Source organism: Mytilus californianus, unplaced genomic scaffold (assembly GCF_021869535.1).
Source record: "Mytilus californianus isolate M0D057914Y unplaced genomic scaffold, xbMytCali1.0.p SCAF_13, whole genome shotgun sequence".
In the NCBI taxonomy this organism is placed as follows: Eukaryota; Metazoa; Mollusca; class Bivalvia; order Mytilida; family Mytilidae; genus Mytilus; species Mytilus californianus.
In genome coordinates, this window is record NW_026262615.1 from 18522774 (window position 1) to 18546852 (window position 24079).

General features: G+C 33.0%; 1 protein-coding gene across 2 annotated transcripts; it reads right to left on the minus strand.

Annotated features, from left to right (window-relative positions):
* Positions 1 to 243: 243 nt before the first annotated feature.
* On the minus strand, positions 244 to 22890 carry LOC127723314 (glutathione peroxidase 3-like). 2 transcript variants are annotated; one of them, XM_052229882.1, is made up of 4 exons: positions 22615 to 22890; positions 3653 to 3778; positions 2580 to 2723; positions 244 to 1082 (listed from the first exon to the last, which is right to left on the minus strand). In XM_052229882.1, the coding sequence occupies exons 1-4, from the start codon at positions 22798 to 22800 to the stop codon at positions 846 to 848; spliced, it is 693 nt and encodes a 230-aa protein (XP_052085842.1). In that variant the 5' UTR covers positions 22801 to 22890; the 3' UTR covers positions 244 to 845. The 2 variants fall into 2 exon arrangements, with proteins under 2 accessions (XP_052085842.1, XP_052085843.1); XM_052229883.1 differs by lacking the exon at positions 22615 to 22890 and adding an exon at positions 21114 to 21134.
* Positions 22891 to 24079: the final 1189 nt, after the last annotated feature.

Here is a 24079-nt window from a genome sequence, read left to right on the forward strand (position 1 = left end):
AAATTTGTAAGGTTATTTTACGAGAAAGAACTACTGACGGATGCTCCATAGTAAACTTGTTAGGTTATTTTACGAGAAAGAACTACTTATGGATGCTCCATAGTAAACTTGTTAGGTTATTTTACGAGAAAGAACTACTGACGGATGCTCCATAGTAAACTTGTTAGGTTATTTTACGAGAAAGAACTACTGATGGGTGTACATAGTAATCTCTTATTTAACAAAAAAAAGAACAAAATAAAGTGGTGTTTCATTTATTTTATTCATTGCTTTTTACAAGAACCAATTACAAAAATGGTAGAATGCAAATACCATTTTATCATTGATTCATTCAAAATTCACCATAGAGTTTCATCTATTTCTGGCAAATTTTTCATAAACTGTAAAACTTACATCATAAAATAAATAAGACTTAAGATAAATTTATATTTATACAATATATGTCCATTATTTTAAACAATTATTGGTAATATTGCTATGCATTTAAAAAATGAAATGGAATAGTCATTAAAATGAATCATTAAAAAATCTTCAATGTTATTAGTATTTGCGAATGCTAGTTTGGGAACGAACCATTTTCTTACCAGGAAAGGATATGTCATGCGTTCAAACTACCACCCCCACTCCCCCCTTACCCCATTGCCCTTGATGCGTTAAGATTTTTTCATCCATTTTTAGCTAGCATATAAAAAAATAGAATTCAGAATTTACATTATAAAACAAATAAATGAATAATAAATAATTTTATTTTGCCTATCTTTTCACTAAATAAGAAAATGGTTGGAGCCTTAAAATATTTTGCAGACAAAAAGCCATAAAGCTGAAAATAAAGTCCTATTTACGAGTCACCGCCCCGATCCTCCTCCATATGAATTTTTTTGTGACCCTTCCTCTAACAAATCCTCTATATCTTTTTCTAAGGAGGATGGTACCATACGTGTTGGGTACCGCATTACAGCTTTCCCTTCTTTATTGATTAGAAATTTTTCAAAGTTCCATCTGACATCACTGTTATGGTAAGGCTTGTAATAAATTCCTGATGTTTCTGTATAAAATATGTCATCTACTGGTGGACAGAAAGCCTAAAATGTACAGACATGGGTTGTATGAAATTGAGTATAGAAAATAAAAGTCGACAAAAAAGCAGCGAAATATAAACATGTTTTTTTTTCGTCTCACATTTTGTAATGACGGATTTTTATAGCTTACTATACGGTATGGTCTTTGCTCTGTTATTGAAGGCCGTAAGGTGATAAATAGTTGCTTACATCCACGTCCGTTGGTCTCTGGTAGATAGTTGTCTCATTAGCAATCATACCAATTCTCTCAACAGGGAAATAACTCGTGCAGAGATTTGTAGGGCATTTTTGCGGGAAATTCACCTTACCTCGTACTGAACTATAATTTTAACCGCGAAAACTCAAATCATCAAACATAGTAGGTTAGTCTTAATCAAATACAAACGGTTCTGACTTTCTGTTTATTAAACGTTACCGACCGTAACAAAAAAATAAAATTTGAATGTATTGCAAAATGTAAATGGATACCATTAGCTTCATTCTGTCTCACAAAACTACTTTGTAGATGCCATGTTGAAAGGAATATTTCAGTACCAATTAAACATACCTTTTTCCGGTGACAGTCCTCTATCAATGTCTACAAACTTTGCATAACTTAAAGATTGAAATTCTTGTTAATTTATCATGAAAAGGCATGTAATATTTGCCACAAAACGTTTTAAGCAAACAAAATAAATCACAAGAATTACAAATTGCATAAGTACATTTTCAAAATACAAAATGAACGTAAAATTTAAAAAAAAATAATTCCACTTATTTTTTTCTGCATAAAGTTCACCTTTAGTTGCAAGTATTTGAAGTTGTGTTATTTATTATCTTTATTTTGCTATTTAAGTGCTGAAGTACTGAAAAAGCAAAATAAGTTCAACAGAAATGATCGGTATCTGACACCAACATCCGCCCATTCCACCCATTCCGAGCATTCGAGCATGCCGATGAGAGCGGACTTTTTGCAGAGAGAATCCTTCAACCTCATTGAAATTGTTTTGTCAGATTGGTTTCATTGACAAATTTTGTAATCCTTACATCGTTGTGTTTATGTTTTGGATTCCTTTTTTTTTGTTTGTTAAGGAAAGGTCCTACAGATATTCTCAGGTTTATTTGAGACATGTGCTAAGCAGATGGGATCCATTAGTAGTTTCCATGAGGGAAACTTTCAGACCAATCTATTTGATGTCTGAGAATTTCAGCTGTTCTCCTAATGGATCGATAGTTTCATTCCAAGATCCTGTATCGTAGGAATTTCGGCTTTCCTCCACCAGAAATACAAATGGGCATCAAGTGATATCGGTTCGGAATCAAAGTATGTCCTTATCGGTTCTTTCCGTTAAATGCTATCCCTTATTTCGTACATACATGTAACTGTTTTTATAAATTGCACAGCTGGCCCCTTGAAAATAATGTATACTAGTTCAGCGAAATGGACGCCACACTAAACTCCAAAACATACAAATGAACAAATTAGTCAATAATTTAAAAACAAATTCAATTAGAAATTACCTTTAGGTAGGTGTATAATGCATGTTCCTTTTCTCCGTTGACGTCAGTCTTTTGTGTCAGTGGGAAGTTTGGTACGAACCCGGAACCTGGACGAACATGTTTCAGCATGTTTAAAATTTCCGTTCCATTTGCTCCTGGTTCTTGCTGAAATAGAAATTGTTAAACATTCAAACGAACCCTAACTTTCCTCCTTCGAGTTTTTCTGTATTTAGGCCAAACAAATATATGTGTGTCTGTTTCCCTTCTCCAAACAGAAATAAAATGCTTCGTCGAGCGCAGTCTGATACGACCGCAGAGGTTTAAAAATTAAAGACTTTAAATTAATCCCATTGAAATTGGTTAAAAGATTTGTATTTATTTTCAATTGAAGATTTCTTGCAATTGCGTAATAATGTGACATTCGCAATACTGTGCTGTTGCACAATACTTGGTTAATCTGCCTCGCGCTTTAAATATTAAAATTTAACTGTCTCGAGTGGAGAAATATCGTAATGCACGAGTTATAGTGGTGGAATCTGTTTCTCTAATGATTTTATCCTTCCTTTTCAAAGATTTGCAGAAAGCTGTGTTCTTTATATGTGACGTCATCAGGCATGGTCGCCTTTTTTTTATGACGTCACAATAGGAAAATTCAGACTAAACCAAGAAAATTTGACGTCATAATTAAATTTCGACCAATCATTTGCCGAGAACAGATATTTCACTAGTGAGGAGAAGTATTTTTCTCACACCGATCAAGAAATGTGAAAATAGCACAAAAATTAGAGAAACAGATTAAACCACTATAACTCGTGTTTTACGATATTTCTCATCAGTTACATTTAAAGTTACTCGTAACATTGAGTCGTCGATCAACAGTTACATTAAAAGTTATTCGTAACATTAAGTCGTCATCAGTTACATTAAAGGGTACTCGAAACATTGAGTCGTCATCAGTTACATTTAAGGTTACTCGTGACATCGAGTCGTCATCAGTTACATTCTTTGTTTTGTGTTTATTCTTTTTTTTTTTTTAAATAATCCAATATTTACCAAGTCAAATTTGCTCGAGTCATTCTACAACAAAAACGTACCTTGCCAAACAGATTACATGGAATTCCAACGATGTGGAAATTTTTATAAGTATCTTGAAGTGCATTCATTCCATGGTACTGGGGAGTGGCGCCTCAAAAGCTAGCCACATTCACCAACAAGAGAACCTACAAGTAAAGTGTTTATAATATAGAAATATGATTGATTGGTTAGTGTTTCCCTCACCAGCATGATCAGAGCTTATATTTTCGCTGTTATTATGAACATATATGACGACTTTAGATAAAATGTTCTTACTTACTTCCTTTGACACACATCTCATGCATATTCAAGACGAAAATCGATAGTACAATAAATTAATTGGTTGTGAATATTTTGCGATGAAGAGTCTTCGTCGGTAAGTATATATCAAAATAATACTATGACACAAAAGAATGGATTAATTGATTTGGTTTATTTTTCTCAAATATTTCATGCATATTCAGGACGATAACACATTGGCGATAAATCCTATTGGTAAGTTCTGCAAAATCTGTCGACCGGGATGAAGGACGGGAAATTGAGAGTGTTACAGCAATTATTATTATAAGATCAATCCAGAGAGATTGATGAAGAAAAGTATAATTAACAACCAATAATTTACACTAGAAGAATAAATATTTCATTGCTGGAAAGATCGGTAAAATCAAGGAACAAGAGCACTGGATGAAAAAGGAACAAAATTAGACGAGAGTCTGGAAGAAGATACCTTTTTTCTTTTATTTTTTAGGCCTTTTTCCTCTTATCTTGCCAAATATTCTCTATTCTTCGTATTTTAGCATCCAATTGTTCTCTTTTCTTAATTATTTTTGTCTATTTTTGTCCTATTTTTGTCTATTATTGTCTATTTTTGTCTATTTTTGTCTATTTTCGTCTATTTTTGTCTATTTTCGTCTATTATTTATATTTATCTGCCTTTATTCTGCACTTTTTGTCCATGATATTCTTTATTGTGTAAACCCCATTCAGCCCGTCGTGTATAGATGAAACAATTACAATAAAAATCAAAGACAATTTAACAAACAAAAGGAATTTTAAAAAATCAAAACAATGAGCAAAACTAAATACGTCAATAGATTTATTTGCTCTTATATTATTTATTTTTTTCTGATGAATCCGATAAAAAAATACTCCCCCAATTTGAAATAAAACCCCTCCTGCGAATAGAAAAAGGTTTTGTTATTACGTGAAATTCACAAATGCATTTCATTTGTATTATATTACATTTCTATATGAAACAAGTGTGTCTTACCAACTACGTAAAAACATGCGTAAATATGATGAATCAGAATAATTATTTTTCTTTAATCATTTACATAATAAATATGCCACTGGTAATGTAGTTTTGAAATTAATCATTATGTTAAAACGTTCTTGAACTGACGAAATAAAATTTTACGCAAGGAGAAATCACGTTTACATATTACATAAAAATATGCAATTAATTCTGAGGGTAAATAAAAGAGCAGGAATTATTATTACTATCTAAAGAGAAATGAAGGCTTTAGTGCAAATGCAATGTAATTTCCATTATAATTAATATTTTAAGGAGCATAACTCGTTAAAAATATTTGATCAGATCTTATTTTCGAAAGTGTCAAAGACATTGCTGATATAAACCAATGATATAAGTTTCATAAAAATCTGGCAAGAATAGAACTGATGAAAGCGCTTACAATGCACTATTTCCAAGGGGCATAACTCTTTTGAAAATAATTGATCGGCAGTGATTTTCAAACTCGTCAAAGATATTGCTGATATAAACCTATGATTTAAGTTTCAGAAAATTGTGGCAAGAATTGTACAAATGAGAGCGCTAACAATGCAATATAATTAATGTTTCCAAGGGGCATAACTCTTTTGAAAATAACTGATCGGCACTGATTTTCGAACTCGTTCAGGACATTGCTAATATGAACCTATATTATACATTTCATAAAAATCTAACAAGAATTGAACAAATGAGAGCACTAACCCTCCAATTTTCCATATAATTAATGTTTCCAAGGAGGAAATCTCTTCTACAAATTTTTGATCGGCATTGCTGATATAAACCTATGATTTAAGTTTCAAAAAAATTTGGCAAGAATTGTACACGTGAGATCGCTAACAAGACCGGACGGATGGACGGACGCCCGGTGTTTCTATGTCCCCCGCAACGCGTTGCGCGGGTGACAATAAACCTTCAAATTCTATATCAGCTAGATGGTATATATCATATTAGCAAAGATATTGGTAATACCGGAATCGTAGCTTTATTGGTCTATGTGATATTTTTCGGCAATTTTCGGATCATAAATTGCCAAAATTATCACAAGGACAATAAAAGCTACAGTTCCGCAGCTAGGATATTGGCAAACGGGTGACCTTCAAATAACCCACTTTCAAATGTTTCAGTAAGTATATTATACTTCAAAAAGCAATATGCTGATTAATGCAGTCTGCTGCTTCATCTCAGGATATGGAAAATGCCAAATTGACACCCAATAATTTCCCGTTTGGTGGCATTCTCCTTTTCCTAATTTGGGATAGAACTAAATATTATAACAAAAACAGTATGAAATGTATTCACATCGGGCATCCCGATCCGTAATCCGCGGAGGGATCCGAACCCCGAGGCGCAATTGATGAAACATTTGTAACGGTGGGTGTGTTTTCTGGATCGGATTCCTATCGAGCTTGATTATCGAGTCCGTTGGATCTAAATTAAACTTTCCCACACTGACAAACGTTTCATTAATTGCTCCTCGGGACCGCGGATCCCTCCGCGGTTTCGGATCGAGATAACCGGTGTATTCGTTGTTTTTTTTTTAGTTTTTGTTGATATTTAACCTAGAATTTCGAAAATGGAGCCAGAAATAACACGGTGTATATTTTGGATTGATTGGTTGATTGTTGTTTTATTTAAGTCCATTGGCAAATATTTCATGCATGTTCAGGACGAGAACAAGTTAACAATAAATATAGTAGGTAGGTCCTGTAATAGTCCACCGGGATGTTTAAAATATTTAGGACACTAATTCCATTGACAATTAAAATTTTTTTTAAGTTGTGATAATAGGGAATAATCAATGTTTTACATATCATTGGGCTAACATCGGCAAATCCCGGTACCTAGCTGTTTAATCTGCTGATGTGTGCCGAATGCTTACAAATTTTTTTTTTTTTTTTTTATCTTTTTCTAGATTATTGTCTCAAGTTGCGGACTTTCGACGTCTTTCAAGGTTGTGGCTATTTCATAGCCCTGTTCTTATTTGAACAACTTAAAACAAGAACATAATAATTATAAACGATACTGAAGGGCATTTTATCACACCAGAGAAGATCAGGTACGGATCCAGAACTTTGAAACAAGGGGGGGGGGGGGGGGGGGGTAAACTAAGCAACGTTTAGAGCGGGACATGTAAAAAGTCTAATCATTAAACATACATGTAGCTCGATAAAGGGGGCAAAACTAGGCATTGTAAGGAGTGGGACATACGAAAAGTCTATGCATTAACCATAATTGAAGCTCCATAAAGGGGAGGGGCGGTCCCCTTGTCCATCATAAAGATGTTAAGAAAAATGCCAAGACTAACTGGAAGAGGATACTTTTATACTAAAATTTCAGTTTGTTTTACGTCCTCGTAAATTACGCTTCAAAGAGTCAGCGTCTTTATAAATGACTTTTGGACCACTTCTGGACCAATCAGCAGAAACAGTGGCACGTTCTCATCTTTAGAAAGAATAAATTTTTTTTGCTAATAATGACCAGGGGATGTTTTGAGAACGTGCAAAACAGTGAGGTGCCAGCTGAGGACCACCTCCGGGTGCGGGATTATCTCGCTGCGTTGAAGACCCATTGGTGGCCTTCGGCTGTTATCTGCTCTTTGGTCGGGTTGTTGTCTCTTTGACATATTCCCCATTTCCATTCTCAATTTTTTGTTTGATATTGTAACACTCTTTTTGTTTAAAAGGCAAACGTTGCAAATAAATAATTCATTACCAACAGCAATTAATCTTTCCACTATTTTATTTTCTTTCTGTAAAAAGTTTAGTATTAATCACGTTTCTGTGACATTTAAACAAACTATAAATATTGGCTGTCGGCATAGTTTACAAGGATGATTCATTATTTGATGTCGAAACTTGTAAACGCAGCATTGTACTTTTAAAATGTATGAATATTTTGTTTGTGTGCGTATAAGAAACGGATGGAACTTGGATTTTTAAAAGGGTGTTATTTCATAAAATGGAAGAAATATTGCTGAGAGTAGCGAAACCGAAATTATTTGGGCAATTTTATAACTAAAAAATATATATATTATCCAACCAAAAGATACGCCCTCTACTACCCGAATCCACCACTGAGTAAAATTGCTGAATAATATCTTCTACAACAATTAAAGTTGATAAAAGAAAACAAAATCATATAAGAATTAACTTGCTTTTGGGACTACTTTATTTACTAACGGCTGTTGGACTCTATCGCTTTTATACCAACCCCTGGCATATATCGATCTCTGACTATATCGCTATATATCCATGTATTTCTCAGAAATAAATATTATTTCACAAGAGTAACCGAAATTTTATTGTTGTTCATTTTGATAATTACGACGAATTATCATTGCTGCGGCGTGAGATATACGTCATTTAGACAGCAACCAAACGACCAAACATCTAAATGTCAACAAGGTTACGGCTTTAAAAAGTCGAGTGTCTTTGCAACACACCTTAGTTTTCTATATATATTATTTTTTGTGTATACTGTTTGTCTTTCTACGTTAAGTTTTGTGTACTGTTTGTCTTTCTACGTTAAGTTTTGTGTACTGTTTGTCTTTCTACGTTAAGTTTTGTGTACTGTTTGTCTTTCTACGTTAAGTTTTGTGTACTGTTTGTCATTCTACGTTAAGTTTTGTGTACTGTTTGTCTTTCTACGTTAAGTTTTGTGTACTGTTTGTCTTTCTACGTTAAGTTTTGTGTACTGTTTGTCTTTCTACGTTAAGTTTTGTGTACTGTTTGTCTTTCTACGTTAAGTTTTGTGTACTGTTTGTCTTTCTATGTTAAGTTTTGTGTACTGTTTGTCTTTCTACGTTAAGTTTTGTATACTGTATCTTTCTACGTTAAGTTTTGTGTACTGTTTGTCTTTCTACGTTAAGTTTTGTGTACTGTTTGTCTTTCTACGTTAAGTTTTGTGTACTGTTTTCTTTCTATGTTAAGTTTTGTGTACTGTTTGTCTTTCTATGTTAAGTTTTGTATACTGTTTGTCTTTCTATGTTAAGTTTTGTGTACTGTTTGTCTTTCTATGTTAAGTTTTGTATACTGTTTGTCTTTCTATGTTAAGTTTTGTGTACTGTTTGTCTTTCTAAAGTTTTGTGAACTGTTTGTCTTTCTACGTTAAGTTTTGTGTACTGTTTGTCTTTCTACGTTAAGTTTTGTGTACTGTTTGTCTTTCTACGTTAAGTTTTGTATACTGTTTGTCTTTCTACGTTAAGTTTTGTGTACTGTTTGTCTTTCTATGTTAAGTTTTGTGTACTGTTTGTCTTTCTATGTTAAGTTTTGTGTACTGTTTGTCTTTCTATGTTAAGTTTTGTGTACTGTTTGTCTTTCTACGTTAAGTTTTGTGTACTGTTTGTCTTTCTATGTTAAGTTTTGTGTACTGTTTGTCTTTCTAAAGTTTTGTGAACTGTTTGTCTTTCTACGTTAAGTTTTGTGTACTGTTTGTCTTTCTACGTTAAGTTTTGTGTACTGTTTGTCTTTCTACGTTAAGTTTTGTATACTGTTTGTCTTTCTACGTTAAGTTTTGTGTACTGTTTGTCTTTCTATGTTAAGTTTTGTGTACTGTTTGTCTTTCTATGTTAAGTTTTGTGTACTGTTTGTCTTTCTATGTTAAGTTTTGTGTACTGTTTGTCTTTCTACGTTAAGTTTTGTGTACTGTTTGTCTTTCTACGTTAAGTTTTGTGTACTGTTTGTCTTTCTACGTTAAGTTTTGTGTACTGTTTGTCTTTCTACGTTAAGTTTTGTGTACTGTTTGTCTTTCTATGTTAAGTTTTGTGTACTGTTTGTCTTTCTACGTTAAGTTTTGTATACTGTATCTTTCTACGTTAAGTTTTGTGTACTGTTTGTCTTTCTACGTTAAGTTTTGTGTACTGTTTGTCTTTCTACGTTAAGTTTTGTGTACTGTTTGTCTTTCTATGTTAAGTTTTGTGTACTGTTTGTCTTTCTATGTTAAGTTTTGTATATTGTTTGTCTTTCTATGTTAAGTTTTGTGTACTGTTTGTCTTTCTATGTTAAGTTTTGTATACTGTTTGTCTTTCTATGTTAAGTTTTGTGTACTGTTTGTCTTTCTAAAGTTTTGTGAACTGTTTGTCTTTCTACGTTAAGTTTTGTGTACTGTTTGTCTTTCTACGTTAAGTTTTGTGTACTGTTTGTCTTTCTACGTTAAGTTTTGTGTACTGTTTGTCTTTCTTTCTACGTTATGTTTTGTGTACTGTTTGTCTTTTCGTGTTTTGCCATTGCATTGTCAGTTTTTTTTGCTTATGAGTTCGAATATCCCTTTAGTAGCTTTCACCTCTTTTTTTATCGTTATTTGTCTGCTATTACTGGACATCACAGACGTTCCCGTAAATTTTTGATGTCACACGCATAATGAAAAATCGATTGTTGCATGACAACAATAGTTCAAATGCCGCAAATTCTCGCGTTGAGTGTCGCCAATTACCAGATAGCGATAAGGACTATATGCACGATCTGAATCTTTTAGCTTTTAGATAAGACTTAGTTGTGAATGAAATTAGCAGACTATTTCGGCTGTATGTTCTGTGTGACGTTCTGTAAAACAACATTCAGATGCAACGTCCCTGCTGATCATAGATCCAATTTTATTTGACATACTATATTATTAGTCAACCTTTATCAACTTTGTAACTAATGATTACTTTGTCTTACGAGTTTCTACGTGTAATTCACGTGAACATGCTTTTTTTCATGATTTTAATAAAATTTGAAATTGGTATTTGAATAACTTTATTTTGAAAATTCAAGTGAACGTGAAACTAACGTGAATTAGCTCACATGCAATCATTTCACGTGAGTTTCACGCAATCTCCTTTCAGGTGAATTTCACGTCAGATTCGTGTGAATCTCAATTCACGCGAGTGAAATTTCCCTGTGTAATATCCCATTGTTTTCCAGTAATGTGACGGCCATTGTAATTCGATGGAGGGGACGTCAATTTTTGGCAAAAAAATATTCTGGCCACGAATTGTTGAAGAAAAAAATCTCTGATGTGACTAAACAGTAAAAAATAAAATAGTAAATCAGAAAAAAAAAATGAAAATAGATATATATATTGACCCGACCAAATCTGCTACAACCCCACATTAGAATTAATTGCATGGTCGCTCCCTAACTGGATCTTAAACTAAAATTCATATTTTTTTTTTTCAAATTTCAGTAGTGTTCATTGTACTGGTAATTGTTTACGGTATTTCTCTATGACTAACATTGCGAAGCAACACGAAAATATAATTATCAAAGTTGCACTTTGGCAATCTGTAGAAGAATTGGTTGTTGTTAGTACCAAAGTGAATGCGTTTCAAGAAAGAAACACGTAGTAAATACGTCGTAAATACATAAATTTAAAGTTTGTCCGCCCGGCTTTTAAAAAAGAAGTTGTTCCGGTTATTTTTTATGCGTAAGTAAGTAAGTAATTTTTATTGAAATAAAGTCCAGACATTGGACTATCATCAATGAACATATACATACATGTGTTTATACAATAGAACTATAAAACGACAATACAATGAACAGAACAATTATCACTGATTCCACGACTGAGTTCATGTTATATTTATATCTTAGTTATTCCAAAGAATTTACAGGTTATCTCCTTTACTACACAACAATGAAAATACTTTAATTCAGTAGAAATGAAATTTATACAGTGAGTGATTAGTATTATACATCCTGTTTTAAAAAACAGATTCATATCATACATCTTGTTGACACCTAAAATACTTATTTTACATATATCTAAGTCATTACTGCTTACTATAAATTTAAATTTCCCAAACTCAGAAAAATCAGAAAAAGAAGGTATAACCATAGATATAATAGCCAAGCCAATGGCTATTATATCTATGGTATAACGGAAATAATGTTTTTAAACAAGTTTCTTTTTTTAAAAAAAGAAATGCAATCGTGAACCTAAATGCATGTTTGGAATGAAAGATCAGATAATTGTTTTATAAAGATGCATGATTTCGCCTCATTTCTTTTTTATATAAGATGTAGATAAACTGACATGGATTTTTAATGTTGGGCAAAATTTTCTTGTTAAAGAAATAATTTCTCTCTCTCCCATTCCATTACAACATGATAAATAAGAAGCAACCACTGTATGTTAATTCCTTTCTGAGGTACTATTTTGGGAATTTGAGGTAGCTTCCTTGCTGAAGTCGAAATGTAACTGAAAACAGTCTTTGTTGTAAAGCAGTTTAAAGAAATGAATCATGATTATTTGTTTTTGTAGCCAGTTTGAAAATAGTTCAAACCCTAAGCTATATTCTTATTTGTTAATCCCAAACTAAACCATTTTGGAAAACCAATATGGTTCGATCATTGGCTATCATATTCAAGATATGATTGATCTCAAATTATTTATACCCCAAACAACAAACTCAAATCAGGTATTTAGAGTAGAAACAGTTTGAAACCTAAACTTTATACTTAAATCAGTTTTACTTCCATGGTTCAAACAAATCTCACTTTTTCATTTCATAACCTGTCCTTTTGTAAATTAGCCAAAATATAATGAAGTTGTTGATTTGTTGTTTTTAAGCAGGCCTGAATAACTGCCAATTCAGTATAGCTCATGTCCAGTACGCAATTTAAAAATCATGTTTTTTCAGTCGCATGTCCGTTGAATACGGATAGTGATTTTAAGAAAAAATATTTTTTTACTAAGTTGTGCTATTTTTTCTTATGAATACAAACGTTTTTGTACCGTCTAATTTGTTATGATATCGTCATATTTTGTCGCCAGAAACGCTCTAAGCCTTTGTCAACTAGACCCTCTAAATTCGCTTATGAATACAGATTGCCTCGACTCCTTGAAAACAAATTGACGGAATTCCCAGAAACTTGCACTGATTGTTCTTTAGGGTGGACATGAAGTTGTGCACCAGCTACTTCAACTTTAAATCTGAATCTGATTTTTTTTTGTGGGGGGGGGGGGGGGGGGGGGGGGGGGGGGTCACATACCAAAAACAAAAGAATTGACTATGTCATTCATAACTATATTTTTTGGAGAGAGTAGTCGACACACGTGCTTTGGAAAACTCACATATTTTCCTAACATACGCATCTCTAATTTTATAAAATAATCTGGAAAAGATGATATTCATCTTCCTGTTATTATAATCCTTTGGACAATTGTTAATATATTTTCGCAATCACATACAGTTAGTAACTTAAGTATAATAGTTTTCAATCCAAACATCGAGGAATAGATCAGACCTCATTGTTTTACTTCATATAAAAATAAGATGATATGGTACGATTGACAATGAGACAAATCACTACCAGAGACCAAGTGACGTAGAAGTTAACAACTATTGTCAACGTACGGCCTTTAACAATGAACAAACCCCATACCGCATAGTAAGCTACAAAATGCCCCGAAATGACAAATGTAAAACAATTCATACGAGAAAAATAACTGCCTGATTTCATTGCGTTGTCTTTTATTCTAATTATTGCTTTTTTCCCTTATTTATATTTTGATACAAATGTAGAGCCTTAATAATAATAATAATATAAATAGTAATTCATTATCTTATCTCTGACTGTATCTATCATCACTCAGTCCCTATAAAAGACAATCGCTAGTTTATCTCTGACCCTGCATTATAGTATTTCACTCCTGCTATTGCATGATTTATGCATAATCAACTTTTCTATTAACTGTCAACTCAGACATCAAGTCCTAAAATTTAATTATTCTTTCAGAATCATCATCATACCGCTAAAAAAATTTGATGAGTTAAATGTTTATTAGAAAATGAAATGTTTCGTTGTAGCATCTCACATCTGCATTTTACACATCTCAACGATTCTTTAAGGTTCAGTTTGATTTTCTTTTAATTTGTTTTCTTTTTATTTCAATTTGTATTTTGATAACGATAAAAAATATGTTGTTCCAATATTTTACCAATTAAATAATATGATTATAATAATTCAATTTTTGCTATTTTAATTAAAATAGGAACAATTTTTAAAAACTCCTTAATTACTGCATAAACGGACTTAGCTCTTTTTTAATTTCGCTAAAATGGCTCAGTTTTAAAATCTTAAAAACGCCTAACCATTAACGGTATTTTTTTCGCTTAAAATCTAATGTCGAATGTTTACACAGCTTGTATTTCAGAAAAATTAACATATGCGACTATAATTTAATTAACTGCTGATGTAAAATATCAATCAGTCTCGACTCTCGATTAACACTTATCTCTATAGCAACTGTAAGACGCTAATACATATTCATTAGGCCAATTAATTACCTATTACGCAGGTGGCCACAGAAAAGAACAGATGTATTCCGAAAAGACAATAGGCATTTCCGGTATTCCGAAAGACTACAGCATCAATTAATATATATGCGTGAACCAGGGGTTCACGCTTATATATTGGCGAGTATTTGATGTGTCTATGGGCCAATCGATATCTCTCGGCCGGAAGTCGGAATAAAATTCTCGGAACGTCTCGAAAGTTTTCGATCATTTATACAGGTAGTTATCTACGTCTTTGATACGGTCCCTCTATGGCTAGGCTACCACGTGACATTACACCATCAAAGTAAATTGGAAAGTAAACAATAAGGCTAGGTTGTAGTACAGCGGCTTTGTGAAAAATTGTGCACATCCTGCTACAAGCATGAAATTTGGCATAGACCTTCCTCAACTATTACTCTTTTATTTCAGATAGGGAGGCATATGGGAAAAAATCTAACTTCCAGTAAAATCCAAAATGGCGGACATCATACCTAAATCAGCCCAATATCGATGGCTAGTATGTGAAAAGGTGTTATTATCAAGCTACTATCATAATATTTGGTACAAACCTTTGTTATGTTCTACTTTGGGATATATTATATAGATTAGATGTCTTCAAAAACCCTATTTCCGGTAATATCGAACATGGCGGACATTTTACTAAAATAAGCTTATTTTTAGGGAGGGTAATTGAAATGTGTTTTAAAGTATTGCTATAATCATTATATTGTGCAGGAACCTTTATTTGGTCCTTCTCATGGATACAATTTGTAGGACATATGTCTTTAAAACCCCTACTTCCAGTGATATCCAATATGGCGGACATAGAAATATCAAATTTTTACTTTAATATTAAATTTTTTTTCAAAATGTAAAGAAAATGTGTTTTTTTTGTGCTGGTCATTTAGTTTTTGGCTTTAAGTTATCCTCAAAACCACTAATTCTATTCAACTGTAAATATTTAAATAAAAAGTTAACACTTCAGGTAAAAAAAAACCAATATGGCGTAAATTTCAAAGATGAGTCCTCAATCCATATCTTCGATGTAGAGTTTTGGATAGATTGATTAAAACAAAATAAAATCACTTAAGTTCTAAAACATCTTTTGCATTACTAATTTATGGCCGCAAATACATGTTTATTCACAAGCGGAGAGCTGATTTTCCACATTTACAAAGACCGTGATATTGTTTTTTACATCCAATGTACAAGCTCCTGATAAGAAGAAGAGGCCTCACAAAGAGTTGTCCAAAAGGGTTCCCATGGATTATATTTTTCCCTTCGCCATTCATAAGCGTCTGGACTAGTTAGCATTGGAACCAATTCAAAGCTTGTTACTCATTTACACCCGCCATGGTATGTTGCACATTTTACATGCTGAAAAAGACTAGACCGAGTCGTGGGAATAGCCTCAATAAGTCTTTCCTCTTCCAAAAACACATGTTTTCTTGCTTTGTTAACCCCATCTGATAAATTTGTTCGATCTTACAACAAAACCACGTATCGTTTTATCAATGACATTATCAAATCCATATCTGGAGATGTTGGCTGATCAATCATCATTCTAAATGATAAAGTCACATCTTCAAACGCCATCCATGTCACCAACGCAGTTCCTTTTCCAGCAGACTTGTAATCTCTCAATGCCTAGTGCATTTGAAAGGTCATGGATGGATATATATCTAAAGCTTTTCCCACTTCCAAATACAAGCAAAAGTTCGTCAGCTCCTATGTCACGGAATAGCGAAACAGCAATAACAACAACATCAGTATTGACTGTTCGAGTCATGACTCAGTTAAGTCTGTGTTTCACTGCATCAGACACATGCATCTTGATTCTAGTGTCAGCCTCTTCATTGTGAACATGGTGCTAAACTTGAAACATCATCATGTGGTGGATAACACAGAACATCCTCAGCATTTGTTGCTACAACTACCTTTTCCTCAAAATCTATTGAGCAATCTGCTGTGAATGAAAACTAAAAAGTTCTTTCTTATTGTCGTCATCTCTCAGAAAACTTTGCCAATTTTGAGGAATTTGTTTTGACCTTGGATTCGCCTGATTATTCCCTTTCCCCTAAATGTAGCTCTTGTTTCTTGTTGTTACAGTTTCAAGGTGTTTCATAACGAGTATGCTGATAGGGTATTATGTCCTTACCTTAAAAAATACCTTAAAACTTTTACAGGAGTGAATGAAGTCTTGGATGCGTATGGTAGTTGTAGCAACAAATGATCAGGATATTCTATCTTATCCACCACGTGAAGTATTTCAAGTTTAGCACCATGTTCGCATTAAGAGGCTGACACTAGAATCATGGTGCATGTGTCTGATGCAGTGAAACACGAACTCAAACGAGTCATGATTCGAACAGTTGTTACTGATGATGCTGTCATTACTATTTCGCTATTCCGTGACATAGGGGTAGACGAACTATGGATTGTGTTTGGGAGGGCAAAAAGCTTTTGATAAATATCTATCAATGACCTTTCAAATGCACTAGGCAATGAGTGATCACACAGACTTATTGTGATCCATGCCTTACCCGGTTGTGATACGGTTCTATGTTCGCTTGAAAAGGAAAAAAGACTGCGTGGGAGACATTGATGGCATTTGAAGATAAGGAATGATGATTGATCAGCCTAAATCACCAGGGTTTAACTGTAAGATCGCACAAACTTATCAGATGGGGTTAACATGGTTAACGAAGCAAGAAAATAACTATTTGCGCAAAATGGAAGGCTAATTGAGGCTATTCCCTCAACTTGGTCTAGTCTTTTCCAGCATGTTAAATGTGCAATATACTAAGGCAGGTGTTAAGGGGGACGAGCTTGGAATTGGCTCTTATGCTACCCAGTTCAGGCGCTAATGGATGGCGAAGGGACAAAGAGGATCACTTTAAAAAAACTCTTTCTGAGGCCTCATCATTTTGTCAGAAGCTTGTACATTGTGGATGTAAGAAAGGATGCCGTGGTCGTTGATAATGTGGAAAATCGGGTCTCCCGTGCACTGCTTTGTGTGCATGTGGTGGTGACTGTGAATAAACATGTATTTTTGGCCAAATAGTAGTAATTTTAAAAATGTTTTAGTACTTTTATTAGTGATTTTATTTTGTTTTAATCAATCTATCCAAAACTCTACATCGAAGATATGGATTGAGGACTCCTCTTTGGTATTTTTTTACCCGAAGTGTTAACTTTATATTTAAACATTTACAACAGAATAGAATTAGTGGTTTTGAGGATAAATTGAAGCCAAATGTTTAAGGACCAGCACAAAAAAAAAAAATTTCTTTACATTTTAAAAAAAGGTGAATATCAAAGTAAAAATTAGATTTTTCTATGTCCGCCATTTTGGATATTACTGGAAGTAAGAGTTTTAAAGACATATGTCTTATACATTGTATCCATGAGAAGCACCAAAGAAAGGTTCCTGCACAATGTAATGATAGTAGCAATACGTTAAAACACATTTCAATTACCCTCCCTAAAAAATTAGCTTATTTAAGTACAATGTCCGCCATGTTGGATTTTACCCGAAGTAGGGTTTTTGAAGACATCTAATCTATATAATATATACAAAAGTTGTACATAACAAAGGTTTGTACCAAATATTATGATAGTAGCATGATAATAACACCTTTTCACATACTAGCCATCGATATTGGGCTGATTTAGGTATGATGTCCGCCATTTTGGATTTTACCGGAAGTGAGACATTTTTTTCAAATGCCTCCCTGTCTGAAATAAAAGAGTAATAGTTGAGGAAGGTCTATGCCAAATTTCATGCTTGTAGCAGGATGTGCACAATTCGTCTGAAATATGCTTGTAGCCGCTGCACTATTGCAGTCAATAAATCGTTTAAATATAAGAACCTTTTTGCCTTTTCACCAAACATATGTGTTTTAGTAATGTGAATGTTTATAAGCGCTTTGGTGGGAAAGTTTCTAAACAAGTATTTTGACAACGCAATTATATTTGTTTTAAAACGACCCCTGTACACTGTGTGTATCTAGGTCAATTATAACGTGGTATTGTGCATTGTCATGATTACATGTAAACTAATTTTGTCTGAAGATTTAACCACGTGTGTATTTTCATCATAGACTAAGGAGAGAACATTCTGGTTTAAATGTGTATATTAGATCGGAAACAGAAAGATAATATTATTATCAAAAGTATTCAATTTAATTAATTCAATAGAAATCGAAGAAATATATACAAAATATATACTGTATTTATGTTTCTGTCGAAACTAAATATTAAATTGAAGTCAGAATATTTTCAGAGTTGCAATTAAGAAATAAGTATTTATATGACAAGATACTTTGCTTTGGTATTTTTAAATATTCAGTTGTAACTGAAACATGCATAATAATTAAATCTGAATAAATCCTTGCATCATACAAAAAAAAATGTTGATAAACAATAATAATTATATTTCTACGTTAATTATTTCCTACCGTTTTAGTAAGGTTTTATAAGTAATTGTTATTTATTTTTTTGTATTGTAACATATCCATAAAACTGAAAGTCAGATAAATTAATTAAATATTTAAATTTTAAACGGTCGTGAATAAAAATACTTGTGTGTTTTCAATTCACAAAGATTTTAAATCCTTGCAGCTCACAAAAAAACATAATAATAATTTACAATAATCATAACAAAATTTAATTAAGTATACTATCATACTGGTAATTTTTTTGTACTGTTTTAGTATGGATTTATAAGTCTTTGCTTATATTTTGTATAGTAATCTATTCATATAGTGGAATGGTAGAATTTAAAAATAGATTCATTTGATAAATAAAATGTCCGTCCGTAAATACTTGACGTTTGTGTTTATTGATACTACATGTATATATATTAAAAATTTTCGGAAAAAAATTACTAACAGGAACGTATGTTTATTATAAAATTTCAATTCTATTTTTGTTTGTTTGTTTTAATAGTTTAACCTTATAACATCTACATATTTGTACTATGGTACGGTTTTGAAAATTGTATTCACTGTGTTGCCCAACCATCCTACACCTCTTGATTCGTTCACATTATAGATCACATTTCAATCGCACACTATCGGTTTGCGTTCACAAAAATTCCAATAATACTAATTTTACTCGTGAATGCGCATTTTCGTTTTTCTTATCTAAATTTAGGACACGGTTGTAAGAGATTGACATGTGACTTTCATGCACGGTCATCATTACTTACGGTATTCTGACCTCTAGCTGTTTCTCTTTTGTTTCTTTTTTGAGTCACTGTCCTATAATAAACTTTGACCTTTTCGAATAGCTAAGGATTGTCTACCCAAGGAATAGATTCCTTAACTTTGTAATTTATTTGGCCTTTTAACTTTTTTCATTCGAGTGTCACTGATGCTTTTTTGTAGACTGGCGTCTGGCAAACATCATTTTAATTCTGGTATCTTTTTATATCTACATACCTTTTTATATAAATTGGTTATTTTGAGGGTGTGTACAGGTATTCATAAAATTTCTGAATTAAGATATTCTTCGGCAAAACCAAGTTTCCCTGTAGAATATTTGAATTGATTTAATTAAAATCAGGAAATCCTTAAAATTTGAGATGTTTTATTAGACCAAAAAAGGTCTCTTTATAAGATGTCCCAATCAGTTGCATGCCGCAGGTTCCATTGCACATGGAAATTGGACTTAAGGTTTGTCTATACAATTAACATCTACCATGAGTACAGACAGCTTCAATAACGAGTTGAGAACATGAAGGTCCATGCAGGAAGCAAAATATAAAGATATGATAGATAAAATAAATGCATGCAGAATTCCAGATTATAAAGCAAACTGAGTGCATAAATTTATATTGCGATTGGTTTATGCAATTTGCATAAGTCATCCGGTGTGTAGAAATTGGGATTTGCAGAAGGGTTATCATCGGGAAAATTATGTACATTCCCAAGTACTAATTAAAATAGTCTAGCTTTAAAATGTATATTCAAATAGTAGATGTAAATATACACTTTCAACTGACTTTTTCTAATCACAGTCAATTATTTCAATTCAAAAGCAAACACAAATTGAACAACAATCTTTTGGTGACCCGGCAGTCAGCGGTCTTAGGTTCACGTATTGCTTTTCTTTCTTTAAAAGAAAGCAACTTGTTTTTCCCTTGGCTAGTTTACAAATCCTGTCCTCTACTGGCAGTTTGACCTCTTTCAATATATAAGTTACTATTACTAATTCTTACTTTAACAAATGTTGTAATGCTTTTTTGTCAATATCTGTGAATAAATATTTTTCTCTGCAAGTTTGTTTTAAAATTACGGTATGTTTTAACTTATTACCACCTGCCATTTTGTCATCATTATAAAGTAACCCTTCCCAATAATTTATAAATCTTTCCTGTAGTTTTTTGACAATAGATGAAATTAATTTAGACTTAGAAAAGGTACCTTGATTTTCCCAGACATGTCCAAAGCCAATATGATTTAAAAAAAAAAATAGTTTGTGAAATATACTGTTTTTAAGTAAAACATTGTCTTTATAAGACCAATATATTAAATTTTTATCTTTTGACTTTAATAAATATAACCAGTAACTAATATTAGACTTGAATGCAGTCAGAGAGAGAGGGTAAAGACCCAATTCACATAGGACAGCTATATATATGCGTATGAAAAAGGAACACATGAAGCGTTTGAATTCGAAGTTAAAGACTAAAATTGACTTTTTTTTTTTGCTAACCAGAGCGAAAATTGAAGCCGTTCATACGTATTAAAGATCACAAAAGTCGAAATTTGTGTATTCATATATACAAGGCAATACGAGACTTTACATTCAACATCCACCCTCTCATTAAAAGGATAATCCTCTATATTCTTATTCTCGCCACCCCCCCCCCCCCCCCCCCCCCCTTCTTAACAACAAATATTAGATCCGCGCCTGCACTAACCTCCATAGGTTTAGCGTGTATTTTCTTTCCTGACTGTTATATGTATAGAAAGTTTGATAGCTAATGGATGGCCACTTACATGTACCAATCATTTGTGAAAGTTTGTTTATATGTAATTTATTACTGTGTATATTGACATATGTACATATATCAGCTGTATAAGATGAAAGAGAATGCAATGCATATTGGCAGTCTTTCAATGTTTTATTTACCAATCATCAAGGTCGATTAATTATATAAAAGTATAGCTTATCTTTCAAAATAACTCACTGAAACACCAGATTCGCAAATATATAAAAATTCTTAAGCTTTTTTTCTCAGCTCTTATATTGGTGGAATGATAAAACATGGAAACATTTGAAAAAAATTCAAAAGCGAAATCTGAGGAAATGAAATATTAAAGTTTAATGACCTTCAACGTAAAACATACATAGTCATGTCCGTAAACTAGGCCAGTCGTTTATAAAATGTAAGTGAAATAACGAGGGTCTGGAATTATTTTCATTTTTAAGAAATTGTCTCTCTTCTTTATTTATTTTGACCATTATCCTCTATTCTTTATATTTTAGCACCGCATTATTCCTTATTGTTTTTCTCTTTTCTTTGTCCCCCCTTTAGCATATTTATTCTTCACCTTTTGCCGATTGTTTTTTTTTTATTTTGTAAACCCCACCCAGAACCTCATACATATTCATGTTAAATGCATGTGCGATAAATGGTCGAAATGTGTTTCCTGCATGATATGCTTTCCTCGTATACAATTTTTTTTTTAAATAAAGAACTTTAAATAGGTTAAATTTTAAAATTAGTAATTCTTATTAGTAACACAATAATCAACTGAAAATTACTAGAGATTCAAGAACATTAATACAGAATGATTCAAAGCGGAGCCATAACAGTTGACAAAAACGACATAATACACTCAAAATTAAAAATAATAAATAATACATGTTTTATAAGATATCTTGACCAACCTCAAGTGGGGAGGGGGGGGGGGGCGTAAAATTTCGATAAAAACAAATCTCCTTTTCTGGCAAAAATCGCCCTTTTTTTCGCGTCGCTACATTTTTGTACGCTCAGCGGTATATTTTCTGAAATTACACCCCTTTCACAGATCCTGGATACGCCCCTGACTAGAATAAAAAAAAGGGTCCTAGTATATAAAATAAAATAATTAATATATAAGAATATGATTCAGATGATTTTCTTCATATTATTTTCTAAATTTGTAATATTTGCATGATTTGCATGGCCGAATTGACCGAATTTTATACGCATTTTAAAAAGTCTGTTGATTATTGATTGATTGTTGGTTGCTTTACGCCGCATTAGCACAACAAGGCTATATCGCGGCGAGAGCTAATTCGAATATTTTTTACAATTTAAAGCATATTCTTAAAATCAGACAAAAGGCCCTTCAACAAACTAAAATTCTAGATGTAATTTTAGAAGTTAACATGCACTCGTATAAGTTTTTATTCAGGATTATAAATAAACTTACCTTACCACGGTAATGGGAGAAATCTATGGTTTTCTCACCATGAATGTCCGGCATAGAAAAATTATATACAGAATGGAGATTGTCATCGTGATGGTAACAGGCTACCTGCCTTGATGATAAATCTTGTCCCGAAACTGACCACAGCGTGGCCAAAACAATGGTCAATATATCCACAAAACCCTCCATCCCAGACTAAAGAGAATAGTTACATACTAACAGACGTGATATAACTGATGCTGATTTTGTTTTATGTAAGGATGTCAAGGGCAGGTAATCTAATGTGTCTACTCTTCACTTTCCAAGTACAAATGAACGTAATATGAAAACTATCTGGTACCCTCTCCAAAGTCAAATAAAAAAAAACTCTGTTCAACTAAAAGTATGGTATGCGATGTAGAATTAAAAAAAAAAACGTTTCAAAATAATGATTTTTTTTTCAAACTAGATTGAAAAAATAACTTTTCAGATTTAATCTAACAAAATATATAAATGAATTAGTTAGAAGCTGAGTGCTCTTAGCAACTATGCCTTAATTTATACGTCTGTGGTAGTGGCCATTTAAATTAGCCCACTGTAAACAAAAATTCAATTCCAAGCAACTATCTTAGACAGCTTACGAACCATGTCTTTTATCAACTGCATGGTGTATGCATCAGTACAAAAATAATTTATTAACATTCTGCAAAAGTTCAGCTCGCAGCTCTATTGGTAAGATGTCCGACCTTTTTCATTTGGGCGTTATTTTGAGATATTGGTTGGATGGCTCGTGTCCTATGGCCATTTTGTCCCCATGCTAATTTTTCCGGTGGATCGGTCCAGTTTTTTTTTTCCCCGGAAAAATTGGCATGGTCCTACTTTGCCCCTAAGCGTGACGGGGGGAGCCATGATCAGGCCTATTCTTCTCCCATAGTAACACGAAAAGCTCATTTCCACCCCCCCCCCCCCCCCCCTTTGTAGTTGGGAATTAATTATCCATTAAAAGATAGTAACCTTCTTTTAAATAGTTTAGCGTTACCAAACATTCTTCGTGGACCCATACACAGACCAGTGAACATATTGACAGACGTGTGGATCCATAGACATGCAGACTAAAAGACACACACACATACTGGTAGATGTGAAGACAGGCTACATGTGGACATGTTAATAGACTGGTGAATCCATAGATAAACTTGTAGATATGTCGACAGACTAGTGGACACATATAGCTTGACCGATAGGCGAACATGTTGACTGACTGGTGGACACGTAGACGGACTAGCGGACACGTAGAAAGACTGGTGAACATGTCGAATGACTGGTTGACACGTAGATAGACTGGTGAACATATATAGAGACTTGCGGAGACACACAGACTGGTGGACATGTAGAAAAACTGGTAGGCATGTCGACATTCTGGTGAGTATATACACAATCTAGTGAACATGTAGAAAGACTGGTAGGCATGTCGGCATTCTGGTGAGTA